Source organism: Lontra canadensis, unplaced genomic scaffold, assembly GCF_010015895.1.
Source record: "Lontra canadensis isolate GAN:19392208 unplaced genomic scaffold, GSC_riverotter_1.0 scaffold10, whole genome shotgun sequence".
NCBI classification, from domain to species: domain Eukaryota; kingdom Metazoa; phylum Chordata; class Mammalia; order Carnivora; family Mustelidae; genus Lontra; species Lontra canadensis.
In genome coordinates this window covers 26,843,228-26,869,269 of record NW_022631004.1, presented here as the reverse complement: position 1 = coordinate 26,869,269, position 26,042 = coordinate 26,843,228, and the positions used below count along the sequence as shown (strand labels likewise).

Genomic DNA, 26,042 nt, shown 5'->3' with positions numbered 1-26,042 from the left:
TCAGACAGGGAGCAGTGACAGGCCAGCTGGGCCCCAGAGGGAAGACAGCAGGTAAGTCTATGACCCAGGCCCTGCCATCCTGAGACCACCCCCTGGGACCCTTTCTCTGTGCCTAGGGGGAAAATGAGGAGCTCCAGCTTTGGCTGCTCTACCCGTCCTCAAGGACCTGGTCGCTTCCAGAACCCAGGACAATGAGCAGTTCTCAGAATGTGATCTCCTGAGAAGGAGGGAGACGCGAAAGCAGGGGAAGGCACGTTAAGGAATCAGGGGTCTTACCTGTCAGGGCGCAGCAACCCCTTGACTGTGGACCAGCAATGCAAAGCAGCCAGTCCCAAGGCAGAAACTGTGTGTGTTGCGGTGGGGGTGAGGGGCAGTTCCACATGCAATGGGAGTGTCAAGGGGCAGCATCTACAGGGACCAAGAGCCAGGGCAGGCCTGGATTCCACTCTCTCCTTGGAATCTCACCAGGAGGGAAGGGCAGCGGGGTTCTCTCCTCCAAGAGCTCTTTTCATCCTACCCAATCAGCGGCCAGGGGCCAGGGTGGAGTGTGGCGGCACCCTGTGCTTCTGGGACCAGCTCAGCCCCCATGCCAGTTCTGCCTCTGCCCTTCTCCAGCCGCAGTGGCCCCTGCCGGTTCTGCAGATAGCTCGGCTCTGCCTGTTTTCCTGCACCTGGCTTCTCCTTACCCCTCACTCCGGGACCCTGCACAGCCCCTCGATGTCCCTCCCCACTCCAGGAGCCACCTGATCCTGGCAGCAGGAAGATCTGTTTCTCCAAAAAGAAATGGATCAGCATCCCTAACTCTAATCCTCACCCTTTCTTGCTCCCGCCCACCCAACTGGGCACGTCTTTCTAGTCGCACCTGGCCAAGAACTCAGGCTAGCAGAAGCAAAATGCCTTTCAGGGCAGCAGAGAGCCCCCAGCCAGCCTGCTGGCACCTCCTTTTGGAAGGGACGAGGCTGACACTGAGGCTTCTTGGGGCCCAAGGATGTCCTGCTAGGTCACTCACACAAGGGGCAGATGCTGAGAGGTGGGTGGCTGTGGGTCGTAGCCAAGGTGAAAGGCATAGCCCTGCCCATGGAGTCAGACCAGCTGAGGGGCCCTGTGAAGTGACCGTTTTAAGGCTTTAGCTGTCCCTATTTCTGGGTGACCTTTGCCCTGTGCTCTAATTCTGTCTCCTCCTTGTGCCTCCACTTCCAGGGCATACTTCTTTTTCTCCAGCTGTTAAGACGTGTCCATTTCTCTGACATTGACGGGATGTGTGTGTGTGTGTGTGTCTCCCATCAACTGAGTTAAAAGCCTATTCCTCGGGGCATGAAAACTTTTCCACATTCTCCACTTCTTCTGGGGCTGGGGTTGCAGGGTTAGTGGGGGCTGGGAGGGATATAAGCCATTCTTGCTTCTCTGCCATCTGTCTCCCTATAGCGACCCTCCCTGATAGCAGAAACCATGTCGCATGATAACCTTACGTGGTCAGAATTTCAAAACCGGCAGGGGTCACCAGCACCAACTGGTCTCACGAGTAAACTGAAGCCCACAGAGACCGAGGCTGGGGAAGGGGCCCCAGCCCTAGAGCCCACACAGCCACAGACTCCCCGTGTGACTTGGCACATGCCGTAGTCTGCACCATCGGATTTCCCTGATAAAGAGTCATTTTGTATGAATTCAGAACAATACATTAAAGCTCTAAAATCGGGGCCAAAGGTTGGAGGAGGCTGAGGGACAGTGCCATCTCCTCTGAAAGGCTCCGGCCTGCCCACTTTGTGACAGTAGCAAGTCATGTGGCTTCTTGAAGTTTCCCCACCTGCCCAGCAGGCATCAGAGTCCCTCTTCAGAGGGTTGTTCTGAAGTGTAAATGAAGCAGGACATTAGCCCAATACCAGACATATAACAGGCTTCTGATAAATGATGATTATGATGATGAGGTTGAAGCTTCTGGATGATGGGGATGGCATCACTATTTTAAGAATCGCCGTCATCTCTAGCACAGTGTTGGGCACTAGTAGGAGTTTCACATGTCTGTGATATGCAAAACACAAGGGAAATGAATGACTGAGCAAACAAGCCTCATTTCTTCCCCAGGGTCTCAGGGGGCAAGTAAGCGATGTGCCTGGGATCACATGGACCGGTTGCATGCCTTTGGCCCGGCCAGGCTGTTGGGGACGCAGGTCCCGGAGAGGCGGAGTGTGGTCCATGCTCTGAGTCCTCTCAGGCCTGTGGCCCCGCAGTCCCAGTTCCACCTGTACAGGATAGTGGTTGGGACAGCTGTGAACTGCTCTGCCGCTCCCAGGCTTCCCTCTCGGGCTGTGGAGACGGTGATGCAAGGATGCTCTCCTTTTGGGGGGTGTTCCTCCAGCCCCAGGATTGCACCCATGGGCTCAGGCTCCCAGGCAGCTCAGCACATGTTGCCTAGGAGAAAGAAGAGGGTGGGTTGGGAGAAAGGTGGGATGAACAGGGGTGGGCTTCTCCGGGCACGTGGTAAGCCTCAAACCACCCAGCAAACTGGAGGTGTGCATTGTGTGGCCTTTGAGGTGCCCAGCCTGAGTTTCTAAGAGCCTGAGTAACAGCACCCTGCTGATCCAGCCACTGTGCCGGGGGACCAGTGCCACAGGCTGGCTTGCTAAAGGACTGACCTGTTCTGTGAGAAGCTTCCAACCCTGAGCGACCAGCTCCTCTACCTTCTGTCTGCCTCACTTTGTGCCTTGCCCTGGGGGTCCAGTAATCTGGGAATGGCCTCGCCTCCTGAGACCAGGGGCCCTGGATTCTGTGCGCAGTACCCTGACCCTGAGAGGGGCTGAATCTCCCCGGGGAGCTGGCTACTGACTGGCGCTGTTTGGAGCCTAAGGGAGGAGTTTCAGGTCCAGAGAAGTCCACAGACTTGTCCCGTTGGTCCCTCACCACTTCAGGAAAGTTCTGCCCGCCAGCCACCCCCCTCCCTTGGACCAAGCCAGAGCCGTGCGCAGATATTTTCTAGATCTCTCTGCCCAGGAGGTAGAGGAAAGGAGAGGGAAGAATCGGGGAAGGGGAGTGGCTAAGGAAAGGGAGAACGAGAGGTAAGGAAGAAAGAAGGAGGAGAGAAAGGGGGCCTTAATGGTGGATGGAGCAGGTCTGTGGATGATCCCAGACTTTGTGGAGGATGTGGCGCTTCGGGAGCTGGGGGAGCTCTCTTCCTCTGGTTATAAGAAGTCAGGGCCCGAGGCTCCTTAGATATCATCCAGGTCAACCACCTGATTTTCCTGAGAACCCCGAGGGGATGGGAACCCTGTTCCAGAATGCGCTCCAGCGCCTTTTGCATCCCTTCCGTTATTGTATTATTGGAGGTCCGAGTACCAAAAAGTCTCCGGGGCTAGAGCAAAGGGGTGCGGGGTGCTCTGCAGGGTCTGGCCTAGAGCCCTGCAAGGGGAGCCCGGAGTGCAGGTGAGGGCCAGGCCCCTTCCTGGGAAGCCCCACACAATCCTCTAACCTGGGCCCAAAGCAGCTACAGCCCGAAACTCGTGTCTGGTTACTGCCAAGTGGCAATGCTGAAGGCAGGGTCCAAGTTCAGACTAAGCTGACCTTGACAAGAACACTGAGGCCGCTAAATGTTTACTAAACAAACCCTGTCCCCGTCTCAGTTTTTAAGATTCCCGGTCCCATGCCCTGCATTCCTTTATCTGGAAGCAGTAAACAGTAATACACACTCAACAGTGGACCACCTCTGTAGGTCAGCAGAAATCTTTCCCATCCCTAACATGGATTATTAGCCCTACGAGCTCTAGCAGGACCAGCTACCAAGGGTGAACAGTGGGTCACAGGAAAGGGGACTGGGGACTCCTGGACACACTTCTCCCCAGGCCTCCCTCTCAGCCTCCTCCCTGCCCCCTCTAGAACACCGCAGCCACCTGGAAAGCCATGGGGAACAGTTGGGGCTTTTTATAATCTTTATTTGTTAACAGTTCAGGCTATTTTTTTTCCATGCTTGCAAGAGATGCCAAGGCCTCATGAAAAAGTTGTGAAAAAAAAAAAAAAACAAGTCTATTTTGGGGTGATCAGCCTCCTCTGAGCTTCTCACTTGCAGCTCTGCGGGGCTCCAGGAACGAGCCTGTCCTCTCTCAAAAGGTCTGCAGCTTGCCTGAAGTGAAGGATCTTGGGCCTTGGATGCACTGGCCAAGGGGATGCATTTTTGCCCCCCGGCTTGTAATGTTTCTGTCTACAAAGCCCGGCAGAAGTAATACTATGTAGCTTCTTTCTGCAGGAGGCCTTCCTCATGGCGGCTCCCAGTGTACTGTCCTGGGAAGTAACAGCCCAGGAGACTTGGGGTGGGGCATCATGCATCTCCCCTGTGGCATTAATGGTGGTGGTACCTGCAGCTCTTCAAAGATACAAGCCAAAAAGCGCTTGGGTATCTCTGCTGAGCGAAGAGAGACTGCAGGGCCTCTGCATGGAGGCCCCAGCTCACTGTGGCTCCTGAGGATTCTCATTTGCTCTCCCTTCACTGTCTCACCGGCTTGTTCATTTACTCATGGGGCGCCAGGGCCAAGGTGGGCATGGGGTTTTCCAACCCTGGTAGGTCAGACTTTCAGAACTCCGCACCCTCTGTGCTGACTACTCGCCATAGGCAGCCCAGGTGGCCGGGGCACAGATGGGAGATGGGTCCCCCTTGACCCAGTGGGCATAAGTCCACGAGGGGGAGAAAGGCAGAAAAGAAGGAAGAGTGAGAGGGATCACACCGTCTCTGATCTCGGCCCAGGAAGCAGTCATGAGAAGATCATCTGGTCACCCCCTGTCTTCAGGCAAGTCGTGTTATTATCCCAGTGGAAGACCAGAAAGATTAGGTTCCTTGCCCGAAGTCACACAGCCAGTTCCTGGTGGAGGAGAGACTAGAACTGAGGTTGGTGCCAATTACTGCAATGGCTGCTCCTCTGTTTTGGTTTCTTTTTACTCCGGGCTCTTGGGGCTCTTGTTGTCCACATCCCTGCCCACTAGGCTTGGGGGGGGAGGTGCGGGGCTGCTCTTGCCTTAGCTTTCTTCTGCCTCATTGTCCCCTGTCCCTGGAGGCTTGTCACAGAGATGCCCCTCCATTACCCTTTCATTGCCTAGTATCAACTGATTCCAGAGGAATCCACCAGGCCTCTTCAAGCCCTTCCTTCATCATTCCCTCTCTCTCCTGAAGTTCTAAAATTTTCTTTGGTTGAACTGGTCCCAAGACTGTGATTAACCTTTTAAGGAAGCTAAAGATGGGGATCTCTGCCTCTTACTATGTGTCTAATCCCTTCCCACTCTTCCCCAGATATTTCCTTCTTCCATTCTCAGCCTTGGTGGCCATCCACTCATCTTCTGCTGGGTCTAGTTTGGATCAGGAGCTTCTTCAGTGAAAAGGATGGCCAATAAAATATAGACCTTCCATGCTAGAAACCCAGAGTAGATATCCGTGCTGGATAAGCTGGACCCCACCCTTGTACAGGAGAAAACAGGCCCAGAGAGGAGAGAGAATTGCCCACTGTCACCCACCTTGGCGAGGACAGAATCCAGGCCTCCTGATGGAACAATGACTGCTCTTTTCAAATTATGAAGTTCAGAAAGGTGCAAATGCCTGCAACATGGTTCTTGACCCTTAAGGAGCCCCTTGACTCCCTAAGGTGGACTCTGTTTTGGCCTCCAGGCTGAGCATTTCAGCCCTGTGGGCCTGGGCAGCAGGAGCCACGCTCTTGCCCTGAGCAGACCCTCTGTTTGGGCTGACTGAGCTGGTGGCATATCTTTGGGTAACTCACAGTGTGTTTATTCCTTCTCTGTCTTCCCCTGACCTGCCCCATTCACTTCTGTCCAGCCCCATGGGAACCTGGAGGGAACACAGAGCCATGGCAAGCCAAAGACAAGGCCGGTACAGCCTGTGGAAGACCTCTCTGGACAGCATGTGAGTAGCCACTGGGTGGTGTCAACTCCCTCCTCCCCAAGATCCCCACCCAAACATTCATTCATCCATCAAGCGTTTATTGAGCTCCCGTTGAGTACTGGTTGCCAGACCAGGAAGAAGGAAAGTCAACTAAGCATGGTCCCTTCCCCAAACAGTTCTCAGGACTGTGAAGAAGAGAGAGACCCAATGACAGAGCAGGGTGATTGGTATTATTAGGGGTGCACAAAAGAAGGGCAGGGAACCTTGCCAACTTTGTACGGGGTATTCCTGGTGGGCTTCCTGGAAGAAGTGACATCTAGGCTGAGACTTGAAAGATGAGTAAGCATTATCTTCACCCCATGTGAAGGGGTGGGAAGAGCAATGTTCTGACATAACTGTTTGAGAAAAGGCCCAGAAGGGTTCTGTCTCTTATGAAGACCTGATGGTGCCCCTTGAGTCCTAGACCTGGAGGCTGAGAGATTCTAGACTTTCCAGATTTGGCTCCTTCAACCTGACAGAGCTCTGCATTTTGAGATACCTCTGCTTCTGCTCTCAGCTGGTACCAGGCACAGCGTGGCAATGCCACGTGTCCCAGACCACATGCTGCTCTCCTAGGGGAGAGGGGCAGGGTTTTGTGTCAGAAGGCTTGTGGGGTGGGCTTGGTCAAGTGTAGAGAAAAGAGAGATTAGGAAGCTGCCAAGAGGAGATAAGCTGGAATCGTGTGTGAAACAAATGGAATGTGCAGGTTGGAGGAGGACACACTGAGAGAGGTCTGCATAGCTTGGGCGGCACTGGGCAGGAGCCTTCGAGATCAGGGAGAGGAGGGCTTGTGGTGCTGGCTGTGCGAACCTGCCACATAGGTGCTCTCTTGAGGACCGGGTTGGAGAGTTTTCTCCCCAGATGAGACCTCCTGCTCACAGTCTTCAGGAAAGTGGCAGCTCATGATGTCCTTGACGAGAGTGGATATGGGCATCATTGGAAGGGGTGCCTTTTGGGAAGAGGTTCAAGGGGTTTACATCACTGGGAAGGAGGAATCACGAGAAGGCTTTTCTGAGGGAAGAGAGGCTCTGACTGGGAATGCCTGAGAGGTGATGTGATCAGGAAGAACTCTGGTTTGAAGAAAAGCTGAAAAAGGATTGTGTGCCAAAAGCGGCACTGGGAATTAAGTTGTTGTCCCGCAGCGGAGCACCTGGCTCTCTCTGCCTGAGACAGTTTACCCAATGTGAGCAGGGGGTGAACTTCATTTTGCCAAACTTACACCTTTGAACCCCAACAGTGCAGCCTGGTTGGGCAGTGAGTTTCTCAGGCTGAGCTGGCTCTTTCCCCAGAGACTCCATAGAAGTAGACCTGGAAGCCCCACGATTTGGGGCAGTTCTGTTTCCCTGCTTTGTGCTGTCCTGGGGCCATCCCCGCTGCTGGGTTGTGTGAAAGTTGAAGCAAACAGTCGAGGGCTCTGGAGCTGGCTGGGGGCAACTGGGTATCAGTGGGACAGGCTATGGCCTCCTGGCACACCCATGCAGAGATGTCATGCTATGGTTCTCTCTGGGGCAGTGACCTGTGGCACACAGAGGATAGGCTGAGGCTCTTCAATACCAAATATGTGGGAAGGACACACCTGTCCTTTTTTCCCCCATGCATGTATTCAAACCAATACATTCTGTTCTTATGGAAATCGATTCCTAACCAGAAGGGTGAAGCGGCACACTCAGTCATCCCTAACCTCTTTTCCAGCTCTAGGCAGGTTCAGAAGGAGGTGGGGGAAGCATTCTCCACTAATCAGGCACTTCTTGAACATGCACCAGGCCAGAAAGCACATTTATCACGAGCACCTTAATGGTCAACTTCCAATTACATGCATTCATAGATGGAAAGCGTACTTCAGAGAATACAAAATTCATTTTTATTTGGCTTTTGGGGGGCAATGCATTTCTCTTCCTAATTATATTTTTGCATAAACTAGCATTAAGCTGGATTTGCATTCTCAGAGCACAAGCTTGAGGGGGTTAGGTGGAACGCATGTCAGTCTGGGCTTAAAAAATTGTCCAGAGGTAACTGACAAGATAGATAAAACCAGACTGAGCTGGCTACTGTAATTACCAGTAGTCAAGATCATCAGAATCAAAGTAGCCTTGAACATGGAAACTTCTTTTGAGGACTGCTCCTTTACAGATGTCATCCCTTATAACCTCTTTGTTTTACAGGGGAGTAAATCGAGACAGGGAGCCCCAAAGTGTCTTAGACTCCGTCTCCAGGGCTAGTGTCTTCATGGCATTTCTTTTAAGAGGCCGGAAGATGCTGGTAAACTCCAGGCTAGGCCGGGTGTGGGATGGAAGCAGAGACTGCTGAAGAGGGAGGGAGGGGGAGAAGGCCTAGATGGGCGAAGGTACAGGTGACAGAGTGACCCACTCTAAAACTCCTGGCACAGGTTGTAGCTGAAGGGCTGGTGATCAAGGAAGGAAGGCCCGCAGGTGCCAGGAAAACTCTCAAGCCAGAGGAGGGCCTGTGTGAAAAGGCTGTGTTCCTCTCCCCGGGGGGCCAGGGGTGGAGGCCTGGGTTTAAGGGGGAAGGAAAATATGTCACATTCTCCTCCCCCGACTCGCATCCCTTCCAGGGCTAAGATGCGTCTCGGAGTTCTTACTCAGCCTCCTGGAGGAAAGGGGAAAACCCTGTGTGAGTCCAGCGAGGTCTTGCGCCTTGCCAGGTAAAGGGAGGAGACCCACCACCGGTGGTGAGCCGAGACCCTCCCAGCTTCGTCCCTCCGGGCTGGGGGAAGGGAGGGCGGGCGGGAGGGAGTGAGCAGCGCCGCAGGGCGGGGCCGGGGTCGGGCCCGCCGGTCGCCCTATCCCCTTCTTTCCCCGCCCCTTCCCCGCCCCCAGACCCCTTTCCACCAACGGAGCCCCGCGGTGGGCGGAGCCTGTCGCGGCCGCCGGCCTGGGTGCGATATTTGCTCCCCGTTCTTCCTCCCAGTCTTTCTTTTTTTTTTTTTTTCCCTTTCCTTTTTTTGTGAATGAAAACGGGAGGTCGCGCGCGGTCCCCGGGACTGCAGCGCTAGGCGTCTTCGCGGCCGCGCCTTCGGAGCGGGCCGGGCGCGTAGCGGCGGCGGCCTCGCCCCTCTCCTCCCCAACTGCGCGTCGCCTCCAGCCTCCGCAGCCAGAGGACCGGCGGCGGCGCGGCCCAGCCGCGCGAGGTCGGCGCCCGCGCGCAGCCCACTCCAGCGTGCCTCCATGACATTGGGCGCCCGGGGCGCGGGGAGATGCTGATCCGGAAGAGGCAATGGCTGCAGTGCCGCGCGCGCGGCCGCTCCCGGCCCGCCGTCCGGCCTGGGCTGCTCTGTCAGAGTCTCTGATCTAGCGCGACCCGGGCCCGGAGCCTGTAGCAGCGGCGGCGGCAGCGGCGGCGGCGGCAGCAGCGGCAGCGGCGGCGGCGGCAGCAGCGGCGGCGGCGACGCCGGCATCGACCTAACTTGCACGCGCGGAGTGACCCCAGACATTTCACTAAAATGAGCGTGCTTAGCAGGAAGAGATGTGTTCCTTACACTAGAAATTACCCCGTCACATGTAGTGGTGTAAGTAAATGATTAATTTCTATTAAGGCCGGGTTGCAAGCTGCCTGGAAACGCGCCGCTTCGCCCTCCTGTGCCCTCCCCGGCCCTATCTGCGCCCCTTCTGAGGACTTCCCCAGCCACCACCACCCCTCTCCCCTTGGCTATAGCTTTGGCTGCTGGGGTCTCAGGAGGCGGGGGACTAACCTTCTCTGGGTTTTTCTAGGGAAAAGAAGATGACTTGATTGCCTTGGCATGTCGTGGCCCTCCTGTTTCCTCATTTAAAAAAAAAAATTTTTATTTCGTGTGTGTGTGTGCGTGTGTGTGTGTGCGTGTGCAGAGCAGCGTGTCAGGAATAAAGGTCCAGAGTGGTGGAAATGTTTCTGTTGAAAACCAATGGAATTTGGGTGTTTTGCTCGCCGTTCCGGAGAGATTTCTTTCAGCCCAACTCCGTTGCAATGTGTGCATCAGAGTTCTGGCAAACTATGGGAGAGATGCTTAGTGTTGTTTGTTGATGTTTGAGAAGGTTCTTTTTGTGTGTTTGGGTTTGCATTTTTTGTTCATATGATCATTCAAGATCCCTTTGAGCCTTGCGGTCCACTGGATCTGCAGGAGGGATTCATCTCTCCGCCTTCCCCAATATTACAATGTCAGCCAGCCCTGCAAAAAGCCACCCTCTCTGGTCTTCTCTTCCCGATTCCCCCTTCCTCTCCATCCTCCTCGATTTTTACCTTCATTTTGAGGATATTCCTCTTTTGCATTTTGTGAGATGCAGGATGTGGGATATTGGTTGCTAGGAGACAAAGCAGGCTCCCAGGGAGATTCTGTCGTTTCCTTGACAACCAGACTAGGGCAGCCACAGATGAACAACCTCCTATCAGCTGTGGGAGGGAAAGGGGGGTTTTTCTGGGCGCTGCAAAGAGTGTGTGTAGGGGTGTGGGGGTGGGAATGGTACCCGTTGAGGGTTGTAGCTAATTTGAGCAGACCTGGGTTTTTGGCCTGGCCTGAGTGCACAGAGCTGGGAGAACAGTGGGCCGGAGGCTGATTGTGGACAGGGGGACAGGGATCATGGGACAGGGTGGGGAGGGAGCATCTATGTGACTCTGGGATCACTGAGGGAGAGGAATGAATTGGAGATTGTCATTCCCGGGGCAGGATGGCCAGGAAGCCATAGTGTATGGAGGTTTGTCTAGAGGCTCAGAACGAATGAGGATGAGGCAATTGTGCGGAAAAGTCTAGAGTCATTGAAGGAGAGAGTGCCAGAAGGGAAGGGGAAGTTGAGAAGCTCATTGAGCCGGTTGTATCACCATACATCAGCAAGGATACAGTAAAGTAGCAATATTCTAAAGCAAAAATTATATTACTGCCTGCTTTGGCACGCTATCTCCAGTCCAGGATCCTCGTGTAAGACAGGCCTGTTTCGACTGAAGAGTTTTGCCTGCTGGCTTAATTGGGCCAGGCTGTATCTTAAAGAGAGATAGAATTACATATATAGATATGTAATCTAGCATTATATAATACCAGATTACATAAGAAGACAAATGCCTCCTTTCTGCCCAGGCTCTCTTGGCACAAATTTACCAAGATTCGGGAAACTTTCTTCCAAAGCTCTCAAACCCATTTTCCAGAAGGGCAGACTGATGCCCAGAGAAGCAAATTGACTTGCCCTTTCCTAGATCTGAAGTTTCCTAGATCTGAAGTCAGGCGGTTGGGACAGGGGTGGGGTGGGTGTGAATGATAAAAATAGGGAGGGAAGTCCAAGGACAAGCAGGGGAGGGCTGTGGAGAACTGAAGAGTGGATGGGAAGGGGCTGCTCAGCCAGAGGAGCCCCAGCAGGGCTGCTGTCCAAACCCCTGGCACTGTTTGTTACCTTCCTACTTGTTGGTTGGCTCTCTCTTCCTTCAACACAGAGGCACATGAGCTGTGCAGGGGTATTTTAATCATAAACTCTCTGATTTTGAAGCAGCATTGATCTACTAGTGTTCTGGCATCCTCTTCACGGTCCACATGCTCCTGGATTTACAAACTGACGCCCCTCTTCCTCCGTCTCCTCATTGCCCCTTCTGCTTCCACACTCACAGGCCATTCGAATCTGAATTTGAGAAGGAGGTTCTACTGGCCAGTGGGTATAGTCTTTCTCCTCCAGCTCTCCATATTCGTACTGAGGAGACTGTTTTGTTCTTCAGCATATATAGGAGACTACAGCCCAGGTGATTTCTTCACAGTTGCCTGACTCGAGACCAAGAGCCATCGAAGTGGGGTTCCTGGTCCTCAGCTCAGGAGAGAGCAGGGAGGAGGCAAGACGGTGGTTAGGACATGCCCCTCCAGGGAGGGTGAGGAGGGTAGAGGAGACCAGAGGAATCCTGCAGACAATTGCTCTGGAGACGGGGCGGCGGGGGGGCTGCAAGGAGACCCCTTGTTGTTTGGAGTTCAGATCCTGTAAAATTCCAAAAAGGAGGAGGTGCTTGTCTCATTGAAAAGTCCTTGCTGCACTTTTTGCTTAGGTTGCTAAGATGTACCTACTCGGCAAATCCCAGTTGCCATGTTACTTGGGTATTTCAGTTCTGCATTCCTGCATGCTGGCTTCCAGTTACAGCCCGGCAGGAACAGAGTTGCTCAGCACTGCTGGTGGCCCTGGATCTCTGGCTGGATGGCTCAGCAGTGAGGGCTCCTCCAGCACCCTTAGGAGCTCAGCCTTCCTGGGCCTAGGAAGGGGTCCTCCAGGCCGCTCCAGCCCCCCGCTGACTTAATGCACACAGGGAGTGAGGAGGGCAGGAGCAGGCCCACGACCTAGGTGAAACCAAGTTCCCTACCAGTGTCTGCCTTGCACCTACCCCTACCTCTTCCCCTCAACCCTTTCAGGATGCCACCGGGGGACTGCTCCCGAAAGTCCCTTGGCCCTCTAGCTGAGGGTCCCTTCCTGGTGACAGCTTTTTAAACACTGACATGACATTTCAACTACAGAAGGACTCTCTGTTCATTTGAGCCATCCCCCTCTGTGGGTGGACAGGGTACTCCCTCTCTGCTCAGCACAGAGGGAAACTGAGGCAAGCATTTGCCCAGAAATTCAGGCCCCGGCTTCTTACCCTCTGCTTCCCCCAGCAGCCCCATCACCCATGCAGCCAACTGAGTGAGCAGCCTTCCAGGAATGCCAGGGGTCTGGGGGTTTCAGCTTGAGAATCCTGTCCCTAGGAATGGGAAGTTCTGAAGGGGGAAGTGGGGGGGCGTATCTCACTCTCCCTGGGGCTGCATGCAGGATGGTTAGAGGGCATGCCTGAGTAGGGGCGGGAAGGCCCATTGGCCATGGAGTGAATAAGTCACAGGCCTCTTTATCTCTACTGCCATCTCAAAACTCGGCCTGCAGCTGAGTGAGCCCTCCAGGCAGCGTGACTGGCTCAGAGGAGGGGAGGGGATGCCCTGGGCTGCTCAGGTGCCTCCAGAGGGACTGGGAGGAAAAATTCTGGCATCTCCCTGAAGGAGGCTGGGGGTGGGGGTGGGGAGAGGACACTAGCGTTGAAGGGTAGCCGTAGGCAAGCTAGGGCTTGAAAATCCACCACCAGGGAGGGAGGGAGGCAGAGGTAGAGGGCAAGAGAGCTGCCCCCCAGCTCTGACAAGTCCATTAAATTTTAAAGTGGCCCTGCCCTCCGGCATGCTGGGAAGGGGTGGGGACCTGGCCGGGACTCTGCATCTCTCTGCTGTTTGTTGTTCTGCTGCCCAGAGGAGGAGAGTGTGGGCGAGGAGTGAGCCTCCCAGGCGGCTGTCCTTTTCCTGGGAGAGTGGGGACAGGCCCGGGGCAGGTTCTGCGGCGGGATCTCTCACAGGCCTCCCCCAGCCAGAAGTCCGGTGGGAGGATGGTGGCAACAGAAGGCCCACGAGCGGTTCACGTGGTGCAGCCACTCCTTGCAGCCTGAATGGGCCCCCAGCTTCTCAGGCCCCACAGAACGAGCGCCCGGAAAGCTACACTCCCTTCGCCCCCTCTCCACTCAGATGCTGGCTGAGGAGAGCCGCTGGCCTCGGCCCTCGGGGAGCTGGTGAGCGGAGCTGTCCTGACCACGACGCTCCTCTCCCTCAGGTCCCAATTAATGGATTCTGACATGGATTATGAAAGGCCAAACGTAGAGACCATCAAGTGCGTTGTGGTGGGAGACAACGCGGTGGGCAAGACCAGGCTCATCTGTGCCCGGGCCTGCAATGCTACCCTCACCCAGTACCAGCTGCTCGCCACCCATGTGCCCACGGTTTGGGCCATCGACCAGTATCGGGTGTGCCAGGAGGTAAGGCTGCAAGGCCGCTCGGCTGGGGGTCCGCCCTGTGTGTTTGGGCTTCTTCCCAAGGCACAGCTCAGTGTGTGCAAACACGGCCAGCCCGCCTGTGCCGAGCTCACGAGCTCACTAGCTCACTCACGGAGGCCCCTGGGGATATGGTGGGGGCAGCTGAAGAGGAAGGAGCCCCAGAAGAGAGGACCCCACCCCAGGGGAAGCCCTGGGGAAGGATCCTTCCACCCCAGGGGAAGGATCCTGAACCATTTGTGTTTTGCATGGCTGAGCTGGTGCCCGAGACCCAGGCTTTGCTTAGAGCGGGCATCTTGTGCAATCACAGCCTCCGGTAATGGGGAGGTGTTGGAGAGATGAGGGCAGAGAGGAAGAAAGAAGCTGTTGGCCAGTACCAAAACCAGAGGCAAATGAAGCGGGGAACAGGGCAGGCCCCCTGAGATCCCTTCCACCCCAGGACAGTCTGCCCTCTCCGAGGCTCTTCGCTTCTGGCAAGCTTCGAGCCCACTCCTGCTGTTGGGTCTGCAGAGATGGCACCCAGACAGGGACGTGCTGGGCACGGCACACAGAGGGAGCTGCCTGGACCCTAGCCAGCTCTGTCCCTCCACCCCCATGCTGTCTGGGACCCCCAGGGATGAGCCGGCTCTACCCTGAGCTGACATGCAGAGGCCCCTAGAACCATCGCCCCTGATTCCCACTCCTCTCCCTCCCTGCCACACCCCACAGGTGCTGGAACGCTCCAGAGATGTGGTAGATGATGTCAGCGTCTCCCTCCGCCTCTGGGACACCTTTGGAGACCACCACAAAGACCGTCGCTTTGCTTATGGGAGGTGGGTAATGCCTTTGGGGAGCCAGGCGGATGGGTCTCCCCTGCTTTCCCAGGGAAGAGCAAGGCTGGGAAATTTCAGCTGGGTGGAGGGAGCAGAGAAGGCAGCTCAGCAGACCTCATGGACGGGGTGGCGGGGAGGCAGCCCGGGGCCGTGGAAGGAGCCGACTTTGGAGTCAGGAGTCTTGGTTGGACTCTCAGCCTTGCTACCTGTCAGCTCTGTGACTAGGCACAGTTAGGGGAACTGTTCTGAATTGATCTTCCTCAGCCATGGATTGTAAAGTGGTGATTTCTAACCCATAAGATAGCCATGAGGTCAAAAGGAGGGTTTCGAAAGCTCTAAAATGCTGAATTAGAGGTCTGTAAATTAGGGGTCCTGTTAGTATACGTTCTGTGAGCGGATGCCTATGACCAATGTGGGACGTAGTGTAGGGTGGGGTGGGTATGTGTGTTCGTCCTTGTTCCCAGGGCAGGCAGCTGACCACCAGCTTTCCCTGCCTGTAACCCCACTCTCCCACCCCCAGATCCGATGTGGTGGTTCTATGCTTCTCCATTGCCAACCCCAATTCCCTCCACCATGTCAAGACCATGTGGTATCCAGAAATCAAGCACTTCTGCCCCCGAGCACCTGTCATCTTGGTGGGGTGCCAGCTGGACCTGCGCTATGCGGACCTGGAGGCTGTCAATAGGGCCAGGCGACCCTTGGCTAGGTAGGGGATGCCATTGCTAAGGGAGGGGGAAGGAGGAAGACAGAGGGAGGGGGTGCATCTCCATGGCTCCCTGTTCAGCCCTGACAGTCTACTCGGACTCACACCTCACCCTTGATTTGAAGCAAGCCATGCGGGGGCCCAAAGAGTGTCCACTCATTCATTCATTCACCCATCCATCCATGCATCCATGCATCTGTTGTACCCTTTGTGGGCAATCCTGGGCTGAGCACCATGGGAGGGAAGGAGAAAATGTGGTAGTCTTTGCATGAAAGGGGCTTATGAACACACTGGAAGATGAACTCCATACATGGCTGTGTTAAAAACCAGCGTGGAACACTGCATGTTAATTGCCAGAGAGGGAGGTGGTGCTGCCACTGCTTTGAGCTGGGGAGGGCGGGTGGCTGGCATAAATACTGAAGGCTTCCTGCAAGAGGAGGGCTTGGAAGTGGGCCTTAAAGGACTGGTAAGATTTGACTAAACAGAGGAGAAAGGGCAGGAATCAGACAGAGACAGATCCTGAGCCTTCCCCTGAAGAACAGGCAGGCTCTGGAGAGCTGCCTCTCCCTACCTCTCCCCTCTTCTCTTTCCCCGCAACATGTTTGGTTTTCCTTCTTGAACCTGCCAGGCCCATCAAGCCCAATGAGATCCTTCCCCCAGAGAAGGGTCGGGAGGTGGCCAAGGAGCTGGGCATCCCCTACTATGAGACCAGCGTGGTGGCCCAGTTTGGCATCAAGGACGTCTTTGACAATGCCATCCGCGCCGCGCTCATCTCCCGCCGCCACCTGCAGTTCTGGAAATCCCACCTCCGCAACGTGCAGCGGCCTCTGCTGCAGGCGCCCTTCTTGCCTCCCAAGCCGCCTCCCCCCATCATCGTGGTGCCCGATCCCCCCTCCAACAGCGAGGAGTGCCCCGCCCACCTCCTGGAGGACCCGCTGTGCGCGGATGTCATACTGGTGCTGCAGGAGCGGGTGCGCATCTTTGCCCACAAGATCTACCTCTCCACCTCCTCCTCCAAGTTCTACGACCTGTTCCTCATGGACCTGAGTGAGGGGGAGCTGGGGGGCCCCTCGGGGCCCGGGGGCCCCCGCCCAGAGGACCACCGGGGTCACCCCGATCACCACCACCACCATCACCACCACCACCATGGCCGGGACTTCCTGCTACGGGCGGCCAGCTTTGACGTATGCGAGAGCGTGGAGGAGGGCGGGGGCTCGGGGCCCGCTGGGCTCCGTGCCTCCACCAGTGATGGGATCTTACGTGGCAATGGAACAGGTTATCTGCCTGGGAGGGGCCGGGTACTATCTTCCTGGAGCCGAGCTTTTGTGAGCATCCAGGAGGAAATGGCAGAAGATCCTCTGACCTACAAGTCCCGGCTGATGGTGGTGGTAAAGATGGACAACTCCATCCAGCCGGGGCCCTTCCGGGCTGTTCTGAAGTACCTGTACACCGGGGAGCTGGACGAAAATGAGCGCGACCTCATGCACATCGCCCACATTGCCGAACTTCTTGAGGTCTTTGATCTGCGCATGATGGTGGCCAACATTCTCAACAACGAGGCCTTCATGAACCAAGAGATCACTAAGGCCTTCCATGTCCGCCGGACTAACCGGGTGAAGGAGTGCTTGGCAAAAGGCACCTTTTCAGGTATGGACTGTGCTCAGGAAGCAACTGCCGGAGGGCAGGGCCCTTCCCTCCCATTAGCCTTCGGGAGAGTCCAGGTTGTTCCCCTCAGCATTCTGAGTCATCTCAGCTGCTGATGTCCTGGAGATATGGTGGCCCTGCTCCTGAAGCCTCGTCCCCAAGCCCGAGAACGTGGTCATGTTGCACTCTCCATGAGCGGCTTCAGAAGGAAGTGGGCTGTCTGGGCACAGTGTCGGTCTTTGGGGTGGGTTCTCCCTCATTCTTTCACCACATCCTCACAGGATGCCTCTTCTCCCTGACAGATGTGACCTTCATCCTGGACGATGGCACCATCAGTGCCCATAAGCCCCTGTTGATTTCCAGCTGTGACTGGATGGCCGCCATGTTTGGGGGACCATTCGTGGAGAGTTCCACCAGGGAGGTAAGGCTAGGAGGGAAACAGGTGGGAAGGAGAAAGAGATCTTCACCCTTCCCGCCTGAGGCATCTGCCATTTTTACTGGTACTTCCTTCAGCGGTGACTGCGTGCTTGCCCACCGCAGAGTGCCAGACTCAAGACAAGTTTATGAACTAGGTCCCATAGCCAAGGATCTTACGATATTTCAAGACGGGGGGATCATAGTGACATCTTCACTTCATGGTGTAGAAAGCCACTTTGATATATTGTCTCATATCTCACCTCACACACAACTTCTACACATGGCTTTATGAGGAAGGATGAATCCATCACTGTTTTAAATGTAGGTCTTACTATTACTTAGGTACAGTGAAGCCCACAGATCGGGAGAAAATTGCCATTGGGCAGAGAGATTTTTGTACTGTCAGGCATAGGGGGCCAAACAGGGAAGCACCAGGGTCAGTCTGGAGGCAGAGGGAACAAAGGGAACAGCCAACAGGAGTCATCACTGCATTTTCTATGTGAAGGAATGAGTGAGGCAGGGTGAGCAGGCTTAGGACTGGCCAGTCTGAAAAATTTCAGCAGGCTTTGGGGCTGTCCCAAATGGTCTGGTGCCTGGCCTTGGGGTGACTAGGGCAGGGGAGAGTGGCTGAGAGAGGGAGCCTGATAAAGAAGATGGCTGGGGTGTGGACTGGGTTTGGTTTGTTTGCACGTGAAAGGCATGCTGACTGCCCCCTTTCCCAAGGCTATGATCGGCTAACCCTGGGAGGGACAGCCCCTCATGGGATCAGCATGGCCCCAGATGTCAAAGCAGCAGAAGACAATTTAAAAAAAAAAGCTTCATTCACCTTTCCCTCTAATCAGCGCTGCTCCAACCCGACTGTTCTGTCACTGTTGCGGCCACTTTCTCAGGCACTGAGACTGGCAACTCGGAGCTGGAAGGGGCATGTCAGTGCATCCTTAGAAATATTCTTTCACTCTGTTCTGTCCTTTCCCTTCTCGCGGCCAAGCAGGGTAGCTCAGGCTGAGGCCCTTGTTTTGTCTCTTTTCCTTGAACTCCTATATTGTTGGTTGTCCGCGGTCAGCCTCACAGTTCCCAAGGTCCAACTTTGTGCAACTGCCTGAGGTTCTGAGGGTCTGCATGTTGTTTCCTCACCTGGTCGGGGATTCCTCTCCTCCCCACCTCTCCCCAGCCCCACTCCGTGCTGGTCCGTTAGTAAGAGCTCACCAAACACTTGAGGAAAAGATGGGAGGACAAACAACACAGGAAAGTCTCCTGTGACATAGAATAACAGTTTCTTTTTTCTTTTTTTTTTTTTTAGATTTTTATTTATTTGACAGAGAGAGATCACAAGTAGGCAGGCAGAGAGGGGGAAGTAGGCTTCCTGCTGAGCAGAGACCCTCCGCCGCTCCATGCAGGACTCAATCCGGGGACCCTGAGATCATGACCTGAGCCTAAGGCAGAGGCTTAACCCACTGAGTCACCCCGGTGCCCTTAGAATAACAGTTTCTTAAGATTTCTGGGAACAAAGCCCTTCCGGAAGGCTCAATGGAGGGCTGAGCTATGAGCTGGTCTCTGATCCTGAAAGCATGAGTGGATTTGGCTTCTGTGAGTGTGAGACGAGGCGCTCCCTGGAGCCCGAGGGGCTGGCCCGCCCTAGGCACTTCTCGGTACCATAGAAGCAGCCTTAAAGCTCCAGATGACTCCCATGCAGCCCGGAGAGACTCGTGTCTGATGAGAAAGCAGTTTCTGTTGCAGTACTGCTCAGAAGAGATCCCGGGGGCCCAGAGCAGCAGCTGTAGGCAGCCAGGGAGAAGCCAGCTGGGGTTGGCTTTGCTCCTTTCATAGCCCTCTTGCACTGCCCTCTGCAAGGCCAGGAGGGGGTCCCAGGGTGGGTTTAGGGGGCAAGAAGCACTCCTTGAGACATCTTGCAAGCCAGCACGGCTTTGGAAGCATGCCAGTGAGAATCCAGGTCCTTTGATTTATTTATTAAATATGTATTTATTTAGAGAGAGAGAGGGAGAGGGAGTGCACACAGTGAACCTGGGGAGGAGCAGAGGGAGAGGGAGAGAGTCTCCAGCAAACTCCCCACTGAGCGAGCGTGGAGCCCGATCTCACGACTCTGAGATCACGACTTCCGCCGAACTTGAGAGTCTGACGCTCTACCCACTGAGCCACCCAGGCGCCCTGAAAAACAACCCTTTGAAATGTCAGAGTGCCGCTGACTGGGGTGGTCAGCACACGGGCTTGGTGCAGGTTTTGCCTTGGGAGACAGGCCTCGGGGGGCCTTCGGAGCTGGTACAAGGGCGGCTCAGGGACAGCTGCCTATCCGGGGGAGCCAGCATTTTGAGTTTCCCCAGCCTGAGCTCGTCCTTCCGTGCAGCTGGGCCTTCCTGGGGCCTTGTGTCTCCCTTCCCCACAGGTGGTGTTCCCGTACACAAGCAAGAGCTGCATGAGGGCCGTGCTGGAGTACCTCTACACAGGCATGTTCACCTCCAGCCCCGACCTGGATGACATGAAGCTCATCATCCTGGCCAACCGCCTCTGCCTGCCGCACCTGGTTGCCCTCACAGGTACACAGGGACCCCTCTGGGGGAGAAGCCCGGGAAACCCACCTCCCCGAGGTCCTGATGTCTCCTCTCACCTGCCTTCCTCCAGGGGACAGGCTGCAAGCAGCAGGGGACGATGTCGACATAAAGGGAAATATGTTGATGAGCACTGGGATTTGGGTGAGGACAGAGACGTAAAGAAGCGCATGTGAGAGGCAGGATGGTGTCACGTGATGGGCTCTCCGCAAAGGGCTCTGAGCCCCAAAGAGTGGTCTCCAATAGACAACAGCGCTGGTGTTCTGTCTGCTTGGCCGCAGTGGGGCGAGCTGAAGTTGAGAGGAATTGAATGCCGTTCTCATTGCTCCCCTTTGGTTCTCCTCCTCCTCCTCTGCCTTCTTTCCTCTTCCTTCTCTTCCTTCTACTCTGCTTCTTTCTTCTTCCAAAAGCAGACAATAAACATTGACCCGTCACTCCTAGGTCCTTGAAAAGCCTGGGAGAGGGTGAGAGGCGGAGGGCAGCTTTTAGATCGGGCCACCTGCAGAGGCCCTGGGAAGCCACAGGGAAACCAAGCAGCAGGCAAGGAGGGGCAGGTCAGGGGCCCAAGCGGCTGGAGAAGAGGAATGGTGCCATCCAGATGAAGGGAGTCTGGGGCCAGCGACGCGGGCAGGCAAAAGGCTCCCGCTGATGTTGGAATTGGTCTTTGCATGGTGTTGGTGCTGGTCCCCGTGCTGCTGTTGATATCGGGGTCTGTGTTCTTGGGCAGGTCAGGGCACATAGAGCAGGGCCTTAGATACTGAGTTGGGATTCATTGAAAGACCTAGCATGAGAGCTGCTGGGGCTCCGGACCCATGATCAAGACCGAGACTCACATAGGAGGAAATCAGCAATACCATGATGAGAAATTAGTTATTTATTTGTTTTTGTTTTTGTTTTTGTTTTTAAGGATTTATTTATTTTTTTTTTTTTTGACAAAGAGAGAGAGATCACAAGTAGGCAGAGGCAGGCAGAGAGAGAGACAGGGAAGCAGGCTCTCCGCCGAGCAGAGAGCCCTACGCGGGGCTTGACCCCAGAACCCTAAGATCACGACCTGAGTCGAAGGCAGACACTCAACGATGGATCCATCCAGGCACCCCAAGAAATTAGTTTTAAGTTGGGGCTTGGTCATAGGAAGATTGAAGAAATCATTGATCAGAATTTGAATGTGAAGAGCTGAGCCTACAGAAAGAGTCCAGGGGCCCTAGTTGGAGACACAGAGGGCTTTAGGGTGGGGAGCAAGAGAGAGGCTTCTAGAGATCACAGCTGAAACTGTATGTCCACCAGAGCTGCCTCTGGAAGGTGGTGTGTTCTTCACAGAGCACAGACAACTTCCAAACTCTTGGACTGACTATTTCAACTTTTGAAAGACTGTCTCCAAAGAAATGACCCAAAGGCAAAATACATATAAAGATGTTTCTGTAAGTTTGCTTTATCACAGTGGGTGATCAGAAACAAGTCAGCTGTCACAAATGTTCAGCTGCACCGCTGTGTGGAGAAGCTTATAGAAAATACCCACTGAAGGACTTTTCCTGGGCAACGGTCCTTCCGCACTACGAAGCACGCAGACGTAGGTCGTGCACGTACCTTGTCAAGGATCGGCAGGAAATGCTGAGCATGGTATAATTGGTGATGCTCTAGGTTTTGGGAGATAGGCTTTCTATTAAGTTACTGATTCAAGCTTTTTTCCCCTTGCAATTTATCTATTGGAAAAAACCCACTGATGTTCCAGAAAAATCTAGATTTTTCTCTGATTGGCCATTGGGTCTAGGGGCTAGATCAGATTCATATTCAATTTTCTTTTGCTCAAACTACTTCTTAGGTTATTCCAGTTCTGTTTTGTTTTAAGATTTTATTTTTAAGTAATCTCTATACCCAGTGTGGGTCTTGAACTCACCACCCCGAGATCAGGGGTCGTGTGCTCCACCAACTGAACCAGCCAGGCGCCCCATTTCTGGTTTTCATCCAGAAGCCCTGTCTCTTTTTGCGATCTTTTTGTGATGTTAGCAGCCACTGAGCATCATTGCCTGGATCCATTGGTTTATGAGGCATAAAGTGATAATATTCCAATTCGGTCATTCCTTATCTTTTGGACTACTCTGAAAAAGAGCAGCTTCCCCTCACCTGATTGTTGCTTACCCAGTGCTTTGGTTCGTATAGGATGAATGCTTGGTTGTATCCTTTCATTTACTCGTTTTCGAGATTCATTTTTTTCCCTTCACCCTTTGAGGGTGCCTGATTAGTTTTTGCTTTTAAGTATTACTACAAACATACTCAATTGGTTTCAAATAATCACAGTCATCTTCCTTGAAACTGAAATACCACACTGCACCTTTTGCCAGCAGTAGTCTCTTCAAGCTGGCACCAGAGTGAGCTTTCTGGTTATGTGGTATAACAAGATGTTCCTGGTTCATTTTTTTTTTTTTTTATTTCCTGGTTCATTTTATACATCTCCTGCCCCAAACCTCGAATCGGTCACTTCTCTAAGAAGTCTGTTTCTTATAGTTGGGCATGGTATTTCAAGGCTGTAATCTGAGCACTAGGGATGCACATTACTACTGTATTGTTTCTGGAGCTGGGAAATAGATTTTGAAGTTTGTTTATTTGAGAGGGAGAGAGAGAGAGAGAGAGCACATTAGGCGGGGAGCAGGAGGAGAGGAAGAGAGAGAATCTTAAGCAGGTTCCATCCCCAGTGCAGAGACTGACGCGGAGCTCAATCTCATGACCCTGAGATCATGACCTGAGCCAAAATCAAGAGTCAGATGCTTAACCGACTGAGCCACCCGGGCGCCCCCGTGAAGATAAAATGCCTCATGAGTTTATACTGATACAATCAAACTTCAGGATTAAAAGCATTTACTTCTTTAATGTAAATGTTTTAAAATAAAATGTAAGGTTTGTTCGCAATTTGTGGTCAAATTTCAATGAACACAAATAGCTAGACTCACTCCATAGTTGTAATTCACAGTTCTCAGCAATCCCGAGTTACACCCTCTCCCGTCAGTACCAACGGCTGGTTCTGCCTAGGGCTTTCACCCTCCATATACCAGACCACTAGGTACAGCGGATGCACAGAACAGTTCTCCTACATGGTTCTAACTAATATCTACCTCCGCTTCCCATCCCCACTCTACTGGGAAAGTCCTGCTGTAATCCCAGTTTCCCCACTGGTGGAGCAGACTTCAGTCACGTGTGGGCTTTCCTGGCCTGCTGGGACTTGCCACTGGCCCTCCTCTCTCTCTGCCCTGCAGTGGAGCCTGGCCGGAGGGATAGGTGAGGGCATGTCCATTCATGTGACTCTTCAGCTGATTCCTGACTGTGTGTGTCACAGAGCAGTACACAGTGACCGGGCTGATGGAAGCAACGCAGATGATGGTGGACATTGACGGGGACGTCCTCGTGTTCCTAGAACTGGCTCAGGTATGATGGCAAGGGAACGCCTCTCACCAGCATTCTTTTTTTTTTTTTTTCAATATTTTTATTTATTCATTTGAGAAAGAGAGAGACAGAAAGAGCACAGGCAGAGTTGAGGGAGAAACAGACTCCCCACGGAGCTCGGAGCCCGACGTGGGGCTCGATCCCAGGACCTGGATCATGACCTGAGCTGAAGGCAGATGCTTAACCATCTGAGCCACCCAGGCACTGCTCTCTCCAGCATTCTTGACTCTGGGCCCTGTCTGCCCACTGGTAGTGACTGACGAAGGCTGGCAGGTGGTGGGTAGGAAGGGAGCCTGCTGTTAGACTTGGTTCCCGGATTGAGCAGGGCCCATCTCACGCCAAGAGGAGAGGCTGGCCATGGTGGGAAGGTCTTGAGGCATCGTAGGACCGTAGGGCAGGGGACAGAAGCCCAGTCTTGTGTGTAAACGTGGTTGCAGCATGCCTGAGGTCATTGAGGACTCTTCACCTAAAAGGAGCTGCCCACTTCCTTATTCCCAAGCAGATAAGCAACGCGTCCCACACGGCCCTTCAAGTGCAGAATTTTGCCCCCAGAAGCCAGCTTCTGAAGCAGACGTTGCGGCTTTGAGGCACGCAGACGCGGCTGGGGAAGTGGGCTCGCTAAGCCTGGCTGTCTGCCCCTCCGTGCAGGCCGCCTGGCGGGTGGAGGAGGACATCTGGTGGGGGGGATCTAAGGAGGACAGACACAGATGGAAGGCACCACACACATCTGTGGATTTCTGTGGGTGCTGGGGACAGGACCGCGGTGACGTGACAGTGGCGTTGGTGGGGCAAGGAGCAAATTCAGGGTTTTCTCACGCTGTAGTGTGGGTTTGCCTCCCGAGATGGGCTCATTACAGCTGCGGGGCTTTGCCCCTCTGCACGAAAGCTTTGGCTCTGCAGACAGCTGTGGGTTTCCATGCGGACCCCACACCCCAGGGCTCCAGCAGAGGTGCTCTTCTCTCTGTCCCTAGTTCCACTGCGCATACCAGTTGGCCGACTGGTGTCTTCACCACATCTGTACCAACTACAACAACGTGTGCCGCAAGTTCCCCCGAGACATGAAGGCCATGTCCCCAGGTGAGCATCTCCTGCAAGACCTGCCCGTGCTCCCCACCACCCCCCTGCCCCCCATGCTACAGGGCATCCAGAAGCGGCTGGAGATCCTGGGGCTGCACTTGAGCTCTTGGGTGGGGCGAGCAGCTGGCAAAGGTGTATCAGGCCAAACAGAGGGGATCCCGGGGAAACAGCAGGGCAGCTGGGGACCTCAGGTGATCCACTTTACCTCTCTGGGTGTCTGTTTCTCACAAGTACAAGAAGGTGTTGGACTCCTGGTATCTTTTTTTTTTTTTTTTTTTCCGGGGGTGGGAGTTTATTTTGGTATTTCAGACTTGGTATTTTTTTTTTTTTTCAGAGTTGGCATTTTTCAGACAGGACTCCACAATAAGAAATATATTTTGCTGTGAGCCAGTGCACACACATATAAAAACCATGTCTATTGTTTTTAATGCTGCTCATGATCCAACACATGGATTTCACAACCTAGAAATGGGCACAGCTTGTCCCACCCAGGTCCAGGTATCCTCTGAGGTCCCTGCGGTTCCACTTCTGCTTAATTAATGTCTCCAGTCCCGGGGCCCAGCAGGAACCGCACAGACTCCCGGGAGCAGTGTGGCAGCCTGCCCGAGTCCCTGCCACTCTGTGAGCCTCACGTCTTCACTGGGCACCCCACTGTCTCCTTTACCCCCCGTGGGCATTTTCTTTCCAAACCACAGCTCCAAGCGCACCACTGCACTGGTCTGAACCTTCCACACCTGCCTCGCCTTCTAGAATCAGTCCTAACCCCTCTACCTAGCCGTTCTGTCCAGGCTGACCTTCTTTGTCCTCCTGCAGCCCTCCTTCCCCCTCCCGCAGAAGCCAGCTCAGCCCCTCGTGGCCCTTCTCCCTCCTCACGCCCGGCCCCAGCCCAGTTCATTCCCAGCACAGTGAGGCCCATCCAGGCTGTCCCTCCATCAGGGAGCCCAGCAGAATGGAAGTGCCTTTCTCCGGCGCTGGTGCGGACTTTCTGGAAGAAGCTCTGTGGCTACACGGAGGGCTCTGACAGCAGGGCTGATACTCTGGCCCTGGGACTGGGCATGCCCTGGTTTGAGGCCCCCGGCGGGTCCCCAGGGCAGGGGCGTGGGGGTGGGGATGCCCTCCATGTCCCAGACTCCTTGTGCCCGTCTCCTGTCTGCTTTCTAACCAAGCCCTCCGGCATTGTGCCCCAGAAAACCAGGAGTACTTCGAGAAGCACCGGTGGCCGCCTGTCTGGTACCTGAAGGAAGAGGATCACTACCAGCGGGCACGGAAGGAGCGCGAGAAGGAGGACTATCTCCACCTGAAACGGCAGCCCAAGCGGCGGTGGCTGTTCTGGAACAGTCCCTCCTCTCCGTCCTCTTCTGCAGCCTCCTCGTCATCCCCATCTTCTTCCTCAGCTGTGGTCTGAGACGCTGCCACCCTCTTCTGACCCTGCTGCTCTTCCCCCCACTCGCCTTTGCCCCTCTGCTCTTCTGCACCGCCCCTCCACCTTCCAGGGACAAGGGGACCCACGTAACCTGGACCCCAAGGGCAGAGCTGTTCTCACCAGCTGACGTAGCTCAGCGAGAGAGGAGGGGGGCCTTGTGGATCAGTGCAGGGACCCCCTGCAGGGGACCCCAGTTCCAGAGCGGGGCGGGAGGCTGACAGCTGCAGGGAGGCGGGGGGCAGGGAGGGCGCAGAAGGCTCTGGCA

General features: G+C 54.6%; 1 protein-coding gene across 3 annotated transcripts; it reads left to right on the top strand.

The window, feature by feature from the left end:
- On the top strand, positions 1 to 26,042 carry RHOBTB2 (Rho related BTB domain containing 2). Of its 3 annotated transcripts, XM_032855819.1 has the most exons (11): positions 3 to 51; positions 5,807 to 5,893; positions 13,486 to 13,687; positions 14,411 to 14,514; positions 15,035 to 15,220; positions 15,846 to 16,864; positions 17,164 to 17,282; positions 19,680 to 19,830; positions 23,171 to 23,259; positions 24,249 to 24,354; positions 25,542 to 25,759. In XM_032855819.1, exons 2-11 carry the CDS (start codon positions 5,811 to 5,813, stop codon positions 25,757 to 25,759), a joined length of 2,277 nt encoding a protein of 758 aa, XP_032711710.1. In that variant the 5' UTR covers positions 3 to 51; positions 5,807 to 5,810. The 3 variants fall into 3 exon arrangements, with proteins under 3 accessions (XP_032711712.1, XP_032711710.1, XP_032711711.1); XM_032855821.1 differs by lacking the exon at positions 15,035 to 15,220 and having other exon boundaries at positions 1 to 51; positions 25,542 to 26,042; XM_032855820.1 differs by lacking the exons at positions 3 to 51; positions 5,807 to 5,893 and adding an exon at positions 8,855 to 9,437.

Bases quoted from the DNA above. Each gene is read 5' to 3' on its own strand.
- RHOBTB2 (XM_032855819.1), top strand. From the start codon at position 5,811: ATGGGAACCTGGAGGGAACACAGAGCCATGGCAAGCCAAAGACAAGGC. The intron at 14,515-15,034 runs GTGGGTAATGCC...TCCCACCCCCAG, and splicing joins CGTCGCTTTGCTTATGGGAG to ATCCGATGTGGTGGTTCTAT. The intron at 23,260-24,248 runs GTATGATGGCAA...CTCTGTCCCTAG, and splicing joins TGTTCCTAGAACTGGCTCAG to TTCCACTGCGCATACCAGTT.